Raw genomic sequence first — 16,715 nt, forward strand, 5'->3', positions numbered from 1 at the left:
TCTCAGCGGTTTCTGATAGCAACGCATATCCCCGGGAAGTCCAGCGTCATAGCGGACAGGTTGAGCAGAGCCATTCTCATACCACACGAGTGGTCTCTCAAGCAATCAGTAGGGGAAGAAATTTTTCAGAAATGGGGTCGACCTTGCTGCAATCTTTTTGCAACACCTCAAAACAGCAAGTGCCACGACTTTTTCCCTCTCTTCCCTCTTCCCGGCCACCCCCCCAGAGACGCTCTAGTCCACGATTGGCCCCGGGGACTTCTGTATGCCTTTCCCCCCTTTCCATTAATCACTCAGTTGATTCAGAAAGCTACCGCCTTGAGAGCCACGATGATCCTCATTGCTCCTTACTGGCCTTGACAGATATGGTTTCCGTTCCTGCATCGTTACCTCTTGGGGCAGCCCTGGCATCTGGACCCAGTGCCAGACCTCTTGACCCATCAGTCGGGACAGCTGCACCAATCCCTCCAATCTCTCAACCTCACAGCTTGGTTGCTCCAATTCCAACCCTAGCCAGGCTTCCCCTTATTTCCCATTCTGTGCGTGACATCCTTATAGCTTCCCTTAAGTCATCTACCAGAAGGATTTATGCCAGCAAGTGGAAGCGTTTTTCCTTCTGGGCAGGAGCTAGAAATATGGATCCTTTTACTGCCCCTATCCAATCAGTCCTAGACTTCCTAGCCGAACTTTTTCACTCAGGGTCTTCTTCCTCCACCATCAGAGTACAGTTAGCGGCTATTTCGAACTTTCATGTAGGCTTTTCGGACTCCAGTATCATGTCCCATAAGCTTCGTAAAACCTTTCTTAAAGGAATCTTTTTGCTTAAGCCCCCAATCAGAGACCCCCCACCACAGTGGGACTTAAATTTGGTTTTAACTTCCTTGATTCTTCCCCCCTTTGAACCTGCGGCTTCCTGCTCCTTGAAGTTGCTCTCTTGGAAGACTCTTTTTCTAGTCGCCATAACATCTGCAAAAAGAGTATCAGAACTTCATGCCCTTTGCATTCGTCCACCTTATCTAGTTTTCCATAAAGACAGAGTGTCTCTCAGGACTAACCCGTCCTTTTTACCCAAGGTTTCTTCTGAGGCGAACCTAAACCAGACTATCGATCTCCCAGTTTTCTTCCCCAACTACTCCAACAGAGCAGAACAAAAGCTGCATTTTCTGGATGCTCATCGTCAGCTCCGTTACTATCTGGATAGAACCAAGCAAGCTAGGAAATCTGAGCAGCTCTTCCTATCTTATGCAGCAGGGAAGAAAGGCCTTCTAGTTTCCAAAGTAACCCTTTCTAGATGGCTGGCCTCTGTGATTACTTTCATCTATGAACTCAGACATCAAAAACTACCGTCAAGGCCCAGAGCTCATTCAACTAGAGCATTAGCCATGTCAATAGCTTTTCAGGCTAGATTACCAATAGATTCCATTTGTGCGGCAGCCACATGGGCCTCTCCTCATACCTTTATCTCTCATTACAAATTAGACATGGCCTCCCGAAGCCGGGCTAATTTTGGTTCCACCGTTCTCAAGACTCTATTCCGATGAGCCACCCAGGGTGAAGGTGCTAGGGACGCGGTCCCATCCAGCAAGAATGAAGGCGAGATTGACAACTTAACATTGAGAAGTTATGTACCTACCATAACGTTCCATGTTAGTTGTCTTCTTCTCGCCTTCTTTCTTGCATCCCATCCCCCTAGCCTGGACAGACCTAAGGATCCTTGGGGATCTTCTTTCTGCCTCAGTATAAGCCCCCGTGGCTATCTTTTCTGGTAGCTGTAGGTCTAGGTGACTATACGTGTAAGGTTTCCTCTTCTCCTTATCTTGGAGATCAGAACTGCTATGGTTTCAGCTATCAAACGAGATCTGGGTAGTTAGCGCTTAGCATTGTGGGATATAGGGTAGCCTCGAGCCGGTAAAAATAGCTCTCGAGCTTTAGTATAGGCCGAGTCGGAGCCGAGGATCGGCTCCGAACCCATCCATCCAGCAAGAAAGAAGGCGAGAAGAAGACAACTAACATGGAACGTTATGGTAGGTACATAACTTCTCATTATATATGCATTATGTATAATTTGTGTTTTCTGTGTATGTTACTACTGTATAAGTTTACAAACAATGGCTTTTTTATTTGTATCTTTTGGGACTTACCCCTCCCCCCAATGGGCCTATAAGGCAAGAAGAAGGGACCACCAATATCTAAACAAATTATTTCTAGATGGCTTTACAATTTCCCCATTCACTTCTAGTCCAACCATGACAAAAATTTGCTTCAGAATGTCAAGGTTGATTCTACTAGAGCAATTGCTATATCTTGGCCTTTCTGGAAAAAAGTGGCCTCTTAATTTATAGTAGAACCAGTTTATACCTTTACCAAACATTGCAAGCTAGATTCCATTTCCAGTGTCAGAACAGGCTTTGCCAGGGCTGTTCTTCTCCTGGGCTCTGGTCCTCATCCACCCACCCTTTCATGAGCTGTGGAAATGTACCATGTCTAATGGCTACTGCAACAGTGATCTAATGGCAAACATCATATAATTATGTAGTTTATTTGCCATAACAATAGATATTTGAATAGATCACTGTCACAATAGTAGCACCATTCCTCCACCCCCTTCAGTACTCACTTCCCTTGCTATGGTTGACATAACTTTATTTGGAGCATTAGGCTTCAGCCTCTCTGGTTTGGACTGGAAAGTTCTGAATGTTGGTGTATCCATACATCTCTCTCGTATGCTAGTATGCCGTCTCATGCTAAGGGCAAGTGCACATAATGTGAGGAATTAACCTGAAGCTTTGTAGACTGTCCCAGATGTATGATATCCTTGGCAGGATACTTTATATATGCAGTGGCTAGTGATCCTTAACTGCTGATGAGTGATTTTTTTTCCTGCAGGTTCTGTAGTTTTTATGTATTTGGGCAGGAAATTGTGCTTGTGCAGATTCGTTGTTTTTTATTTTCTTACCCGATAACCTTCTTTTGAATGTTTTAAAACTACTAACTCCTTCAGGCTCTGCCTCCCATGCTCAGTGCATCATCCTCTGCTTAACCAGTGGGGCAGTTACCAGTCTGCGTGGTTCTACTTTTTCCTATCCACAAGAAGAACAAAGTTGTCAGGGAGTTTTTGGGTGTGAGGCTGGCCTCCAATTCTGCTTCAGTCACTAATGAGTAATTCTGCTGTGTCCAATTTTGGCTCTTCAGACCATTTATCCTTTGTACCCCAGTCCTACTGGTCAGTGTTCTCTGCAGCTGTAGGGATGCCTACCTTGGGCAAGGGAGAACCACTGTTGCTGGTCTCAGGAGAAGGGGCAAATGTTTTAGCTAACAGCACCTGCTTTTGATTGTCCCTTTCCTGGGGAACCTCTCTGAAAAAGGAAAGAAAAGTAACAGATTCTCCTGTTTCTATTTCCATAGATAGGGTTGATTTGCTTAGAGTTGGTTTCTGCTTTTTCTTCTTCCGTTTCCTGTGCTGTAAAGAAAAGAAAAAAGGCTTCCTCACTTTGAAATTCAGTCAAAAGAACAAGAATTGGAAGGTGAATGTTGTGCATCAGGATTTCTTCTCAACCTGAGAATTCTGAGGAAGTGTTGCCTCAGATTCTCCTCCAGAAGACCTTTCTTTTTCTGAAATTTTAAAATGAAAAGTTTTTCAGTGAGATCAGAAACTAAACCCATTTACTCAGCAAATGTATTGATTTGTTAGGTATTCCCAATCAGCAAAGTTTTTTCTTGTTTTATCTACTTTAAAGAATGTTTTGTTTGCAGTTTACCTTACCGTCAGCCTCTTGCCCCTGGAAGTCTGACAGGTTATACATGGTACCTCAGACTCAAAAGTGCTTAATTTCCAATACTAAAGTAGACTGCAGTGATTTCCTTTTCCAAACATCGTTTCCACTAGACAAATTGCTCACACCGATCCCATTCTGTCTGGCAAGGATGGGGAAAGACAGATTTGGGAAGAAAATCTGTCCTGCTGTTGAAACTTTCTTGATTTTGTACTGCAAAACTCAAATGTTAAAGCGTTAACTTTTGTTTTTGGACAACGCACAAGTTTACTGGTAACCGTCCCTCTTCTGAGGCAAAACAAAAAATCCTTAAATGCCTCTCTACTTGTGTTTCTCATGTTATTAATCATGCCTTAAAGTTTTCTTATGATGCTGTAGATACTGTTTTCAGGGCTGCTGCTGCTTCTGGGAAAGTCACAAGGAGATTTGCTTGGTTACATTCTCAAAATCTTTCTGAATATGTTAAAACTGAAATTTTAAATTCTGCCATAGTCAAAAAGTTCTGTTTGGCCATTCTGCAGCTGAGCTGCTTTAAGAGGTTGATACAAGGGGTAACCCAAATCTTCCAACCTATATTTTTTAAAGCAAATTAAATTGTTCCTTCCACCTTGGTTCCCTTTTTAATAAGCAATTCAAGCGATAAGTTGCCTCCTTTCTGGGTTTAAAAAGTGATGGGAGAGAGAATCCCAAAAGAAAGGGAAAACATTTCACAATCAAGGACAGTTCAAGAAAGTTAGATTTGATTGTTGTTTATTTTAGGATACCCCCATCCTCCTATCCTGGCATCCTAATCCTCTCCTTGAGTCTTCATCTTCCCTTATGATGCCACATTCTTGCAGACAGTTGGGGCTTTAAAAATCATTCAACAGAGGTGCATTGATGTTCTTCGTGTTTCACTGTTGCAGTCATCACATTTGGGTTATTTACCTGCAGGTAGCCATCAGCTGGCCTGAATACAAGAGTCTTGGATTCCTACGTCGGATGATGTCTCTTCTTCCATGACGTCAGGTCGTCAGGGGTATAAGACATGCAGCCGACACCATTACATCAGTCTTTCTTGCCGTGCAGTGCCAGAAGCAAAAGCAGTTCACAAGTGCCAGTTGGCCAACTCCTGAAATTTTCATTTTTGAGTTTCAGAACTGAACTCTTCAAAAAAAAGATAAGTACCCCATTGGGGATCTTTTTTCTGACTCCAACCGATGTCAGTAAAAGTTAATTGTCTTACCTGCGGAAAGCAAATACCTCATAAAGATTTTCATTCGTACTGCATTCCCTGCTTAGGACCCAGACCACGACATCCCTCGCTGTCAGTTTTGTGCCCTGTTCAACCCCTGAACTATTCGTCTTCGGGCTATCTTTGCAGCAAATTATTTTGGTACTCTGTATCAGTACTCCAAAATGGCTTCATTAAGACATCCGACTACCGATCTTCCGGAAAAACATAAGGATAAAGACAGAGACCGCATAGGTCCAAAACCGCCAATGACGCTTCTGTTAAGCTAGTCGCCAGTCCGCCGGTACTCAGTGAGGCGCTTTCGCAGGCCCTGATACCCACTACTTCAGATTCGCAGGCCTCTACTGAGACCCATTTGGAGTCCGGTATGCTGCGAGATGCTTCTTCGACTGTGGAACTTGCAGATGTCTCTACCTTGGATGGGTCTGGAGCCGCTGTGCAGGCACCGGCTTCTGAGGGTGTATTCAGGCCTCTACAGACTTGCACTTTAAACCACCGCCATCTTCTTCTTCCAGGCCTGATACTCGCACCACGCCTAGAAAATCAACATCCAAACCGCATGCTCAGGCCAATATGCCTAATAAACAAATGCTTAGAATGGCTGAAGATTTTATTACCTTAACTAGGGGAAGCCAGCCTTCCCCCTTTGAGACCTAGAACTGATTTTCCTTCTGATTCTTCTTATCAGGAATCTTGTTATTTCTCTTCCTTCTGATTACCAGGATTTGCCCTTATCTACGTATGAGGATTCTGATGCAGAGGATTCTATTCCCTCTGCTTCCCCTCCAGAAGACTTTTCTTTTGGTGAAACCTTGCACACTCTTAGGGAGCATTTCTGCTGGGAAAGCCAGGATTACTCTGACTCCAAAAAGAGTCTTAGGGAATTCTTACTCCTTCCTCAACGCAGGCCTTTAGCTATCCCTCCTGTTCTGGACATTGTAGATGATGCTTTCTTGGAATCTAGCCTTTCCCTAGACACTTTACCTTTAGCTCCCACAAAACCTGACCGGTATTAGAGTACCTGACTCTCACAAGTTCCTCTTCAAGAATCCTACTGCGGATCCAGAGACCATTTCCTAAGGACCAAAAGGCATTAAGGCTACTGCTGCCAAAAATACTACCCCTTCTGATAGAGATTCTAGAGGCTTAGACAGATGGGGTAAGAAGATATACACTTCTGCTACTTTGGCCATTAGGGCTTTAAATTGCCAGTTTCATATGTTAAAATACCAGCAGCATATTATGGGACTACTTAAACAGAAAATGATGTTGATTCCTGACTGTGCTGAACACACATAATTACAGGATTTAATGCATTCTGCAGAACAAGTTGGTAAACATACTTTGCAATGTGGTTTTGACTCTCTAGAAGCATCTTGTAGGGCTGCTGTCATTGGGTCTGTACTTAGAAGGTATGCTTGGCTTAAGGAGCAAAATTTGCCAGATCATGTTAAAGCTAAATTACTGGATGCTCCCTTAAACCAAGACCGCCTGTTTGGCAACAAAGCAGAAGTCCTCAAAAGGATGGAAGAAGAAGCTAAATCTATGCAAACTGTTAAAGATTTCCTACAAGTACAGCCTCCCAGATTTAGTAGGCATTGGCCTTCAAAGAATTGGTCTTTTCCAGTCTCTTCCAGGCCCTCTCAGTCTAAACCCAGGAACAGCAGACCACCTAGGTTACAGTCTCAGGCTGGGCACAGGCCTAAGCAGTGGGGGCCTCCCACTTCCAAAGCAGGGAGCAGTAAGCCACCCTCCTACGGAAAAATGGCACAATGACTTAACCTTAACTCTCACAAGCCCTACTCCATCTGCCTGCTCCCTAAGGAGGAAAGCTTGCCCTGCATGCAAACAACTGGGAATTCATTACCCAGGACAAATGGGTTTTGAATATAGTTTCCCAAGGATACAGATTCCATTTCCACTCAGTACCAGCCCCAAACGGTTGGCCAGACCTACCCCCAAATCAGTGGGCAGAGGCCCAGCAGCAGGTTCTCTCTCTTCTATTTATCAAGGCTATTCAGCCTGTCCCAGCACAACAAAGGGGACAAGGTTTTTATTCAAGACTTTACCTGGTACCCAGAAAAGACAACTGCTGGCGTCCTATCCTGGACCTATCTATTCTGAACACCTTTCTGGTAATCCCAAAATTCAAAATGCTAATACTTCAACAGCTTCTTCCTATGCTAGGCAAAGATGCCTAGTTGGCAACCTTAGACTTAAAGGAAGCTTACCTACACATTCCAATAAGGGAATCTTGCAGGAAATACCTACGCTTCAGGGCAGGCTCCATGCACTATCAGTTCTCTGCACGTCCCTTTGGCTTATCTACTGCGCCTAGGGTATTCACAAAGTGTCTAGCTCCAGCCATTGCATTTTGCAGGCAGAGAAATATTCAAATATACCCATACATGGACGATTGTCTGATTCAGGCAGAAAGCCAGGACTTAATATTCAAACATCTGGCATTTGTAAAGAAACTTCTAACCTCACTGGGGTACACCATAAACAAAAAGAAATCTCACCTAGTACACTGCCAACAGATTGTATTCCTGGGAGCAAGCTTGAACACAACTTCCCAGATGGCTTTCCTCACTCCATAGAAACAAGTTTATTTGGCAACCTACTTCAAACTTTTGGCCACAAAGCCCCAGCTATCTGCAAGGAAAATACTGCAAGTCCTTGGGGTTCATGGCCTCTTGCATTCTACTAATTCCATATGCAAGACTGCATATGAGGAAACTACAGTGGTATCTAAAAAGCCTATGGTGTCAACATTCTCAGGACCTGGAATCAATGATTCCTATCATTCCTTGTATAAAGACAGAGTTCCTTTGGTGGGCAGAGGCCTGCTACCACAACAAGGGGCTCCCTTTCACTCTACTCCCTGCCGCCCAAACCCTAACAACAGACATATCAGACTTTGCTTGGGGGGCTCACTTGGCAGGGCAGTGCATTCAGGGCAAATGGAACCCGAGACAGATGCACCTGCATATCAACCAAAAAGAAATGTTAGCTGTAGAAAATTCCCTGACCGCCTTCAAAGACCACATTCTTCCAGGACAACTATTGGTAAAGACAGACAACGCCACAGTTATGTGGTACATAAACAAGCAGGGGGGAACCCACTCGTACCCTCTCTGCAGACTAACCATGGCTCTGTGGAACATAGCATTGAGCTACCAAGTGCACCTACAAGCTCAAGTCCTGCCACGCAAGCTAAATTCACTGGCAGACGACTGAAGCAGAAATCTCATGGACCCACATGAATGGAAACTGGAACCAAAAATATTCAACCTCTTGAGGAACAAATGGGGGACTCCAGAGGTAGACCTGTTTGCCTTCCCTCAGAACTACCAATTGGACACATTCTGCACAAGGACTTCCCACAGTCAAGCTTGGAAAGTGGATGCCCTGTCCTTTACTTGGGAAAGCCTCTCGGTTTATGCCTTTCCCCCTCTGCCTCTCCTCTCGAAGATTCTGCTAAAGATCAAACAGGACAAACCAAGGACAATACTGATTGCACCAGACTGGCCACACCAGCAATGGTACCCCCTCTTGTGCAGTATGACACTGCTGGCACCATGGCACCTGCCTCAGACCCCCTTCCCTGCTGTCCCAACAGGCGGGCCAGATTCTGCACCCTCAGCTTCAAACCCTGAACCTTGCAGCCTGGCTAATTCCTTGAGCTCTCCAATAGCATCCGTCAATGTCATTCTGGAGGCAAGGAGGCCTAGTACTAGAAAATCCTATGCTGAAAAGTGGTAAAGATACTGTTCTTGGAGCCAGACTCGGGGGGGATGGGCACAACGGTGCCCAGCTTACCTCATATTCTTCAGTACTTAACAGAAATGCACCACAAGGGCCTATCCTTCTCATCAATTGAAATTCATGCCTCTGCCATTTCAGCTCATTATAATACTCAGCCACCCCTCTTCTCTTACCCTCTGCTAAAACAATTCCTTAGAGGGGCCAAAAATTTAAGACCCCCGAGGAGAGCCCCGACTTCAACCTGGGACCTTAACTTTGTATTGGAAAAGCTCACTCTTCCTCCCTTTGAGCTGCTGCAACAGCAGAATTGAAATTCCTTTCTTGGAAAACAGCCTTCCTTCTAGCCATCATTTCAGCAAGAAGAGTGTCTGAATTACAGGCTCTCATGGCAGTGGAACCCTTCATTATCTTCCATGCAGACAGGGTTTCCCTCAGGACCAATCCTTCCTTTATGCCCAAGGTAGTGTCTAATGTGGCCCTAAACCAGTCCATTCATTTGCCTACTTTTTTCCCCTAATCCACAAAACAAAGGAGAATGAATACTGCACTCTCTGGACGTGCACAGACAACTTAGATTTTATTTGGACAGGACTAAGCCTCTCAGAAAATTTGAACAGCTGCTAGTTGGCTTTGCTGCAGGGGCAGAGGGGAAGGCCATTTCCAAGCAAACCATTTCCAAATGGTTAGCCCATTGGATTCATTTCTGCTACAAGCACCATGGAAAACCTACCCCACAGGGGATAAGATTACATTCCACCAGGGCTGCATCTACCTCTGCAGCCTTTCTCGGAGGAGTCCCTGCCAGGGACTTCCTAGAAGCTGCTACCTGGAGCTCTGTACATACCTTCACCAAACATTACCACATGCCTCTTTTTTCTAAATCCAGAGCTGGTTTTGCCACTGCAGTCTTGCCGGGCTTAATAGCTGGCCCTAATGCTCCTTAACTTCCTCCTCCCTTCTTTAGCTTTGGGAATCAACCCAAATATGATGGCTGCAACAGTGAAACACGAAGAACATAGTACAGTTGTGTACACTTACCATAAATGTAGATGTTCGAGTGTATTCACTGTTGCAGTCCTGGTTACCCTCCCTCCAGCCCCCTGACTTCTCTTGGCTCTGCCTTTCCTTCTTGCTTGGTATATTTAAGTTTTCTGATGTATTTGCTTTTTGATGGAGGTGTACCATAACATATAATTGCTTCCCATTGTGGGGGCACCTGACATCTGGGGCCAGAAAAACTGATGTAATGGCATCGGCTGCATGTTTTATACCATTGATGACCAGACGTCATGGAAGAAGAGGCAGCATCCGACGCAGGAATCCAAGACACTGGTATTCAGGCCGCCTGAGGGCTTACCTGCAGGCAGATAATCCAAATGCGATGACTGCAACAGTGAATACACTCGAACATCTACATTTATGGTAAGTGTACACAACTGTACTTTGCTTGTTCACTTACTGCATATTTTATGCTGTATTTTCTTGTGTTGGCAACACCATGCTTGTTATGGGTATCTGCTGTACATTCAGAAAAATGTAGATCAGCCACGGTAAGCATGGAAAACAAAGCCAGGAGCTAATACTAAACCAAAATTTATTTAAAATAAAATTAAGCGCTTTTGTCTGTTATAACAACAAGACTTTTTCAGAATAAAAATACTGCTCAAACATTGTTAATTAATAACCCTCTTCCCCATCACATGTAAAAAAAAAAAAAAAAAAAAAGCACCAATCACATTCAGCCAATCATTTAGTACATAAAGCAGTCAAACTTTATATGAACGTAATCTAAGCACACTATTCAATGAAACACCCTCATTTAAACCTGGGGGTGTCCACACATTCAATCTAATTTGCCATCTCTGTTCTGCAAATTCTAACTGGTCTTCCCAAGGTTCACACCTGTTATTTTTTAGTATTAAATCCAGCCCAAAAAACAAAACTTTGTTGGAGGGAAAACAAGAAAGATGTTTGAAGAGTGCATTGGTGTCTCTCTTATGTTTTATATTTAATTTTATTTTAAATAAATTTTGGTTTAGTATTAGCTCTTGGCTTTGTTTTCCGTGCTTACCGTGGTTGGTGGTCTGTTTTTTTGAGTGTTATGTTATACTTGGTTCCCGGTTTGTGGATTGTTATATTATCTCCTGTACATTCCAGTATTTGAAGTCTCAAAGTTGATTTTTCTAGTTTGTATTCACTCTTATGTGCTGTGAAGTTGTGTTACCTGGACTACACTATGGATTTTCAGGCTCAAGGACCCCCCCCCCAAAAAAAAAAAAAACTGAAGAACAATGCTGGGCATAAAAGGGGGGCCTTATACCATCTACATGAGTACCTTTGTTCACTTAGTGTAAGCCCTGCATTGTTTCTAGGAAGGAAGGATAACTACCTGAAAAACATCTGTCTGGGAAACAGAGTGCACAAGATGGTAAATCCAAGATTTATTCTTAGTGAGCTGTCATCAAAGATCCACTGCTGTTGGAAGTACCTTATACAGTTGTACTGTAGCCAGGATATTTTAGCAACTGTACATCACAGTGGTTAGCATTGTGTGACATTTATAAGGAAGGTGGGGGTGCATCCTGCAACAGGCTTGATGCTCCCTCCAAGTTATTTATTCACCCCCCCCCCACCTTGAATACTGAGCACTTCCAGTGTAGTAGTACTTTACATCATGTAGTACTGCTAATAGGAGACAGTGCCAGCTGTCGGGGTCATCATCCAGGCAGCCATGGAGGGATTCTGCACCCTTACTTCCATCTTACCTGTCGTGTCATCGAAGATTAAGAATGCTCTCATCCCAAGGACTTCCATCCCCACCCCCCAGACAATGGCCATGTGTGTTTCAGGATAAGACCGGGGCATACACTGCATCCTTGTTCCCCTCCAGAACCACATTACCTCAGATGTTGAATGTGGGTGTAATTATTGCCAGCTTGGTAGTGCCAGGCCCACATCCCTGGTCTCATGCTGCCTTCCATCATCTGCAGACATCTGCCTGCTAGTGTAGTTGCAGTACACCAGAAACAGTGCCCCCTACAGAACTGATGAACAGTGTCAGTCACTCATTCCTTTCCCACACTGGCCTGGTCTTCCATCATCCTAGCAAATAACTTGAATTTGTGTCATCTGGGTAATAGCCAGGACTTCATCAGAACCAGGGATGTCTGTGATTAATTTCTTTGTCTTGCACCCATTGCATACCAGGATAGGTTTGTTTGCCCCCACAGCACTTAATTGGATAAAGTAGTTAGTTGGAGAATGAAAATTGTGACCATTTTTGAAAATTGCACTAGGTTTCAGTTTGAAATGAAACCTTTGTGTCTGAATTCTGAAGTTACTTAAAACAGATTGCTTCACAGAAATCACATCATCAGAACTAAGTTCCTAAGGAAGATTACCACAGGTGAGTACATTTTCATTATTATTTCACCAAATTACTAAGCTGCACAAAGTTATTTCTGCTAGTGGCAATGACATACATCCTTCCTTTAGCTTCAGCATGTACACTCCAGAGTGCTACCAAAGTGAACCTGAATGTTGAGAGCATTTTTACTGTACTTTTCAAATTAAGGGACAAATTACAAAATAGTTTTGCTTCTAAATTTAAAGTAAAATAAAACTACAGTATGTATTCACTGATATCACAGAGGGTGCGATTAAGAGTCACTTTTTTTTTTCCAGATTGCTTAAACGACATGAAAATCAGCTGTCTGTGCTTGCCGTTAGCAATATGGAAGCTTCCACAACCCTTGCCAAATGCCTTTTTGAACTTAGTACTGCTTCCCAGAGTCAAGAACATGAAACAGACTTTCATATGTTGCATTGAGACAAAAATGTTTCTTGATGGGACAGAAGTAGGCAGTTTCAAATGTTGTTACTGAAGAAAGCATCAAGTCTTAATGGTAACAGTGAGAGACCATACATTGGTGTATTTTATCACCTCACACACCGAAGAGAGGAAGATCCATGTTCTGATCCATGAATGAATGAATTATTTGTTCTTTATACAAACTGCCATGGGGTCTTCAACCAGCTGTCTACATGACGCTACTCTGATTAGATCCTGAAGAAAACTGGTCTGATCAGAATTCACTACCATCCACATTGGAATACATAAGTACTAGATGGTCAAAATGTTAGCATTATTTTTATTCTATAAACCCAGAGAAGGAGCACATTTTTATATTCATAGAACTGTTAAAGCTGGTTTAAATTAAGAAAAAAAGTTTCAGCACACCATCTGTTACCCCCTGGTCATGGGGGTGCAGCCGATGTCTAGGTATGGATTGTGTGTTTTGTTAAAAAATCAGTAGCCTGGTTTTCTTACTTGAGCCAATATATTTTCACTTATTTATTATCATAAAAATCTATCAGTCTGAATAGAACTTGTAAATATTTGTGAATAGAACTATTTTCATGCCACTGCAACCACTGGAAACACGCACTGTGGTGTCCTAGAAGCATTATCAGTAGGATTTAAGATTTTTCTAGACTTCCCTGTCAATTGTAAGTAATTGTGATATATTCTCAGCAGTGGACGAATGTTCTTATTAAATTTGTGTAAATAATTCTGCAAAAGGTACTGATGCTGTAAAGTCAAAAACAGTTTTGTGCAACTGTGATTTTTTTTTTTTTTGTATTATACACCTTGTAGAACTCATTTTGCTGGCTGAAAGAGTATGAAATAATATATCTTGTGTCATTTTTGTAGGAAAAAAACTATTGAAGGTATTTTTCTTTCGTCCCCTTAACATATATATCCACTGTAAACATTTGTCATGGTACGAGCTCAAAGCTTGTACAGATTTTTTGTATTTGTAAATTGGTTTAAATACATGGAATTTTATACAGGTTTTTTCCTGTGTTATATTTGCATTATGTGCAGGTATGATATTTTCTTCACTACTTTTTTCTATCTTCGAATAGTGTGGAATTTTACTGTAGCACTCTTCCATTCTTAATACTGTACCACATTCCTTTTTAAAACCTGATCATATCCCTAGTATCTTGTTTTGTTTTTTTTCCAGCCTGTTACGTATCCATTTATATCATTTACCTGTTGTATTTAGCATCCAGAAATATGGAAGATCTCCCACTCACCATTTCTGCTGTGTCCATAGAATGTGCAGTAAAGAAATAGACCTAACACTTTGTTATAAAATTGCTTTATTTACTTTGGTGACTGTTCATAGTTTTTAAATAAACAACTGAACATATGTTTCTGTTCTTTGTTGCAACCTTGTTTGTTCAGCAGAAATTAGGTGCTTATTAAAAGAAAGCTTTCATGGATGAGGTGCATGTTTTAGCTCAGGCCTGTTTTTCTGTTTGTTTTGCACTTTGTGTATCTTTACACCAGCGAGATGAGCATATTTTTTTAAAGAAAAGGGCCAGAGCAGCAGTTTTAACGTATTTGTTTCAGTTTTATCTGAAAATGTCATTCTTTGTGAAACATAAAAGTTCATTTATGTATTTCTTATTTAAGAGAGAACTACTGATACGCAGGACCAGCAGAAAGATGACCATAATCAGGGAGTACTGTTGGGTGCAATAATGTGTTAACACCAAATTCTTTTGAAACAATGTGTCTTCATTTCTCTTTAGTTACTACAACTTCTAATTCGTGTGTGGCCACTGTCTTCCCCATTATCGTTTTGTTATTCTGAGCAGTTGGTTTTCAAAGAGTCGTTGTAAGCTATACATGAGCTGAAATTTTATGTCCAGTGACATGCTATATATGGCGAAGCTGTAAATCCTGTCGTCACAATTTTGGGTTGGTTGCAGTGTTTACATTGTAATTTTTAAGTTTATAACCAGTTACATTGTATGAATAAAGTGCCTTTTACATCAGTTACTCAGTGGTTTCTACTGCAGAAAAATAAATGATTGATTTTGAAGTCTTTCCCAGTATAATGCATTTTATCTGAGGTACGGAGCTGAAAAGGTAGTCCACTGTCTCTTGCATTGTGTGCAGATGATGAATAAAATTTCCAGTCTTTCAGATCAATATCTGCAAGGTTTTGTGTAAAAAAAAAAATATTTCTAGTCTTTCAAATAGTTGCAAGGTCTTGTTTTTAATATTAATGCCCATTTAATCTTCATGAGTTTTTCAACTTGGATTAAATGCATTTTCAGTTCTGAGACATGGTATGTGCTTCTGGTGTAACAATCTATAGAGCATCTACTGTTAAAACACATTTTTATTAGTTTATAACTTTAAAGTAGACCATTTATTTAATGTAGAGTACTTAAGAGCTGTAAATTTCTCAGTATCCGTTTGTCTCAGTATTATTTGAGCTATGTAAAAGCATTGGACACCTGTAGAAGTTAGCAGTGTGTTAAAACATGGATGCTGGCACACCAGGGACCATGACAGTTTCAAGCACCAGCCTTCACTCTTAACTCCCTGATGCCTCATATTTCAAAATGGAACAAGTTGTCATGTACTAAAGCACTTCTTTAAGCTGCCTTTTTATACTTGATGCCGCAGAGATGTTCTGTAAGGTAAGGTGTGTTACTTGTACAAAGCAAATATAAATATTCAAGTCTTGTTTTAAGTCTGTTATGTACATTGCATTTATTCTCTGAATTATATGAACATTTTGTAACTGTGTCTAAATAAAGGTTGTTTGTATCCAAAGAATTTAAGAAAGAGCTGTACTGTAATTAGAACTGTTTTGAACTTTGTAAGCATTGCTGACCCTTCCAAATGGGAATGTTTTCTCAATCTCTGACGATACAAAACAATAAACATTTCTTTTAAAAAGTTTTCGTACCAAAGTTATATTCCTATACTTAGTTAAATATTGCATCTCAGAAAGACTGATACTGATTTTCCTTATTTTAATCTTAATTTTACTCCATTCAGAAATACAGCTGATAATGGACATATGTATGTAATGCTTTTTTGCAGAGTGTGACCTCATGTTTGAACTTGGAATGCAACATCTTTGGAAAAGCAAGAACATACGCTGTTCAAGCTGGTTGTCTTTATCAGTAGGTTCAGGCTCAGAAGGTTTATGAAATGTGATTGTTAATAACATGACATGAAAAATAGTTACGTTTTAAAACTGCTGCAGTTGCTAATCGTCATTCATTCTGCTCTTTAATACTTTGTAAATTGTAATATCACTAATAATGTAATCTGGAGTATTATCTTTGTTCCCTTCCTTTCAAACTCTCTCTTTATGCATGACAACTTCAATTTGCACTGACATATTCGTTATTTAAGTGGATGCCCAGTAAATGAGTGATGGCAGATAGTTCGAGATAGCACTTTTGACATTCAGTGAGCTAATAGGCTTCATTTGGCTCTTCAGCTGTAGCAAAGTTAAATTAGTTTGTTAGTTTGCAGCTTTGATTGTAGGAAGTTGAGGATGTTTGTTTAGGCTGTAGTAGTAATTCTAGAGAAGCTAGAGTAACATTTTGAAAGTAAGGCTGCAATTAATTATACACCTACAAGTAAGTTTGGATATAAAACATGGAGTAGAATCTGTTGAATGAGTTCCACATTACAGGAATGAAAGTCCTATGCCATTGGTTTCATGGATAAATTATCTTGATGATAAAACCTTTGTGTTAAAGAATTTAGAACAAGTGAAAACTTTGCATTGAGGTCATATACCCTTATGTTTTCCTTTTGAATTATTTGCTGAAAGGAATACTCATCAGAAAGTCTTCTCTTTCCTTTTGTTTGTAATGTTGCTATAATTTTCTAGTGCTACAGCTGACTTGCGTACATTCTAGTGTCTGATTTTAGCTCTTTCATGTTTTCCCATTTTTTTCCAAAATGATTCCAGCAGTGGGCTTCACTGCCTGTGACTGAAATGTTAACAGCTTACCGTTTGTTGATGATTACAGTCTGCTGCCATAATGTAGTGCTGTTAATGGGTATTTTCTTTCTTTTCTCCCTTCCTCATGCTGCTTTTGGTGCCTTCACA

The 16,715-nt window shown here is 41.3% G+C and overlaps 1 protein-coding gene across 1 annotated transcript in view; it reads left to right on the forward strand.

Moving 5' to 3' along the window:
- Nucleotides 1–15,544, forward strand: part of LOC122793957 (AT-rich interactive domain-containing protein 2-like) — a 703,595-nt gene extending 688,051 nt beyond the window's left edge. The window contains exon 6 of the mRNA XM_044062006.1: nucleotides 12,460–15,544. Coding sequence (XP_043917941.1) covers nucleotides 12,460–12,604 — 145 coding nt within the window. The 3' untranslated portion in view covers nucleotides 12,605–15,544. The remainder of the gene's footprint in view (nucleotides 1–12,459) is intronic.
- Nucleotides 15,545–16,715: the final 1,171 nt, after the last annotated feature.

This window comes from Protopterus annectens, chromosome 2.part1 (genome assembly GCF_019279795.1).
Source record: "Protopterus annectens isolate FY-2018-M chromosome 2.part1, PAN1.0, whole genome shotgun sequence".
Lineage (NCBI taxonomy): Eukaryota > Metazoa > Chordata > Ceratodontiformes > Protopteridae > Protopterus > Protopterus annectens.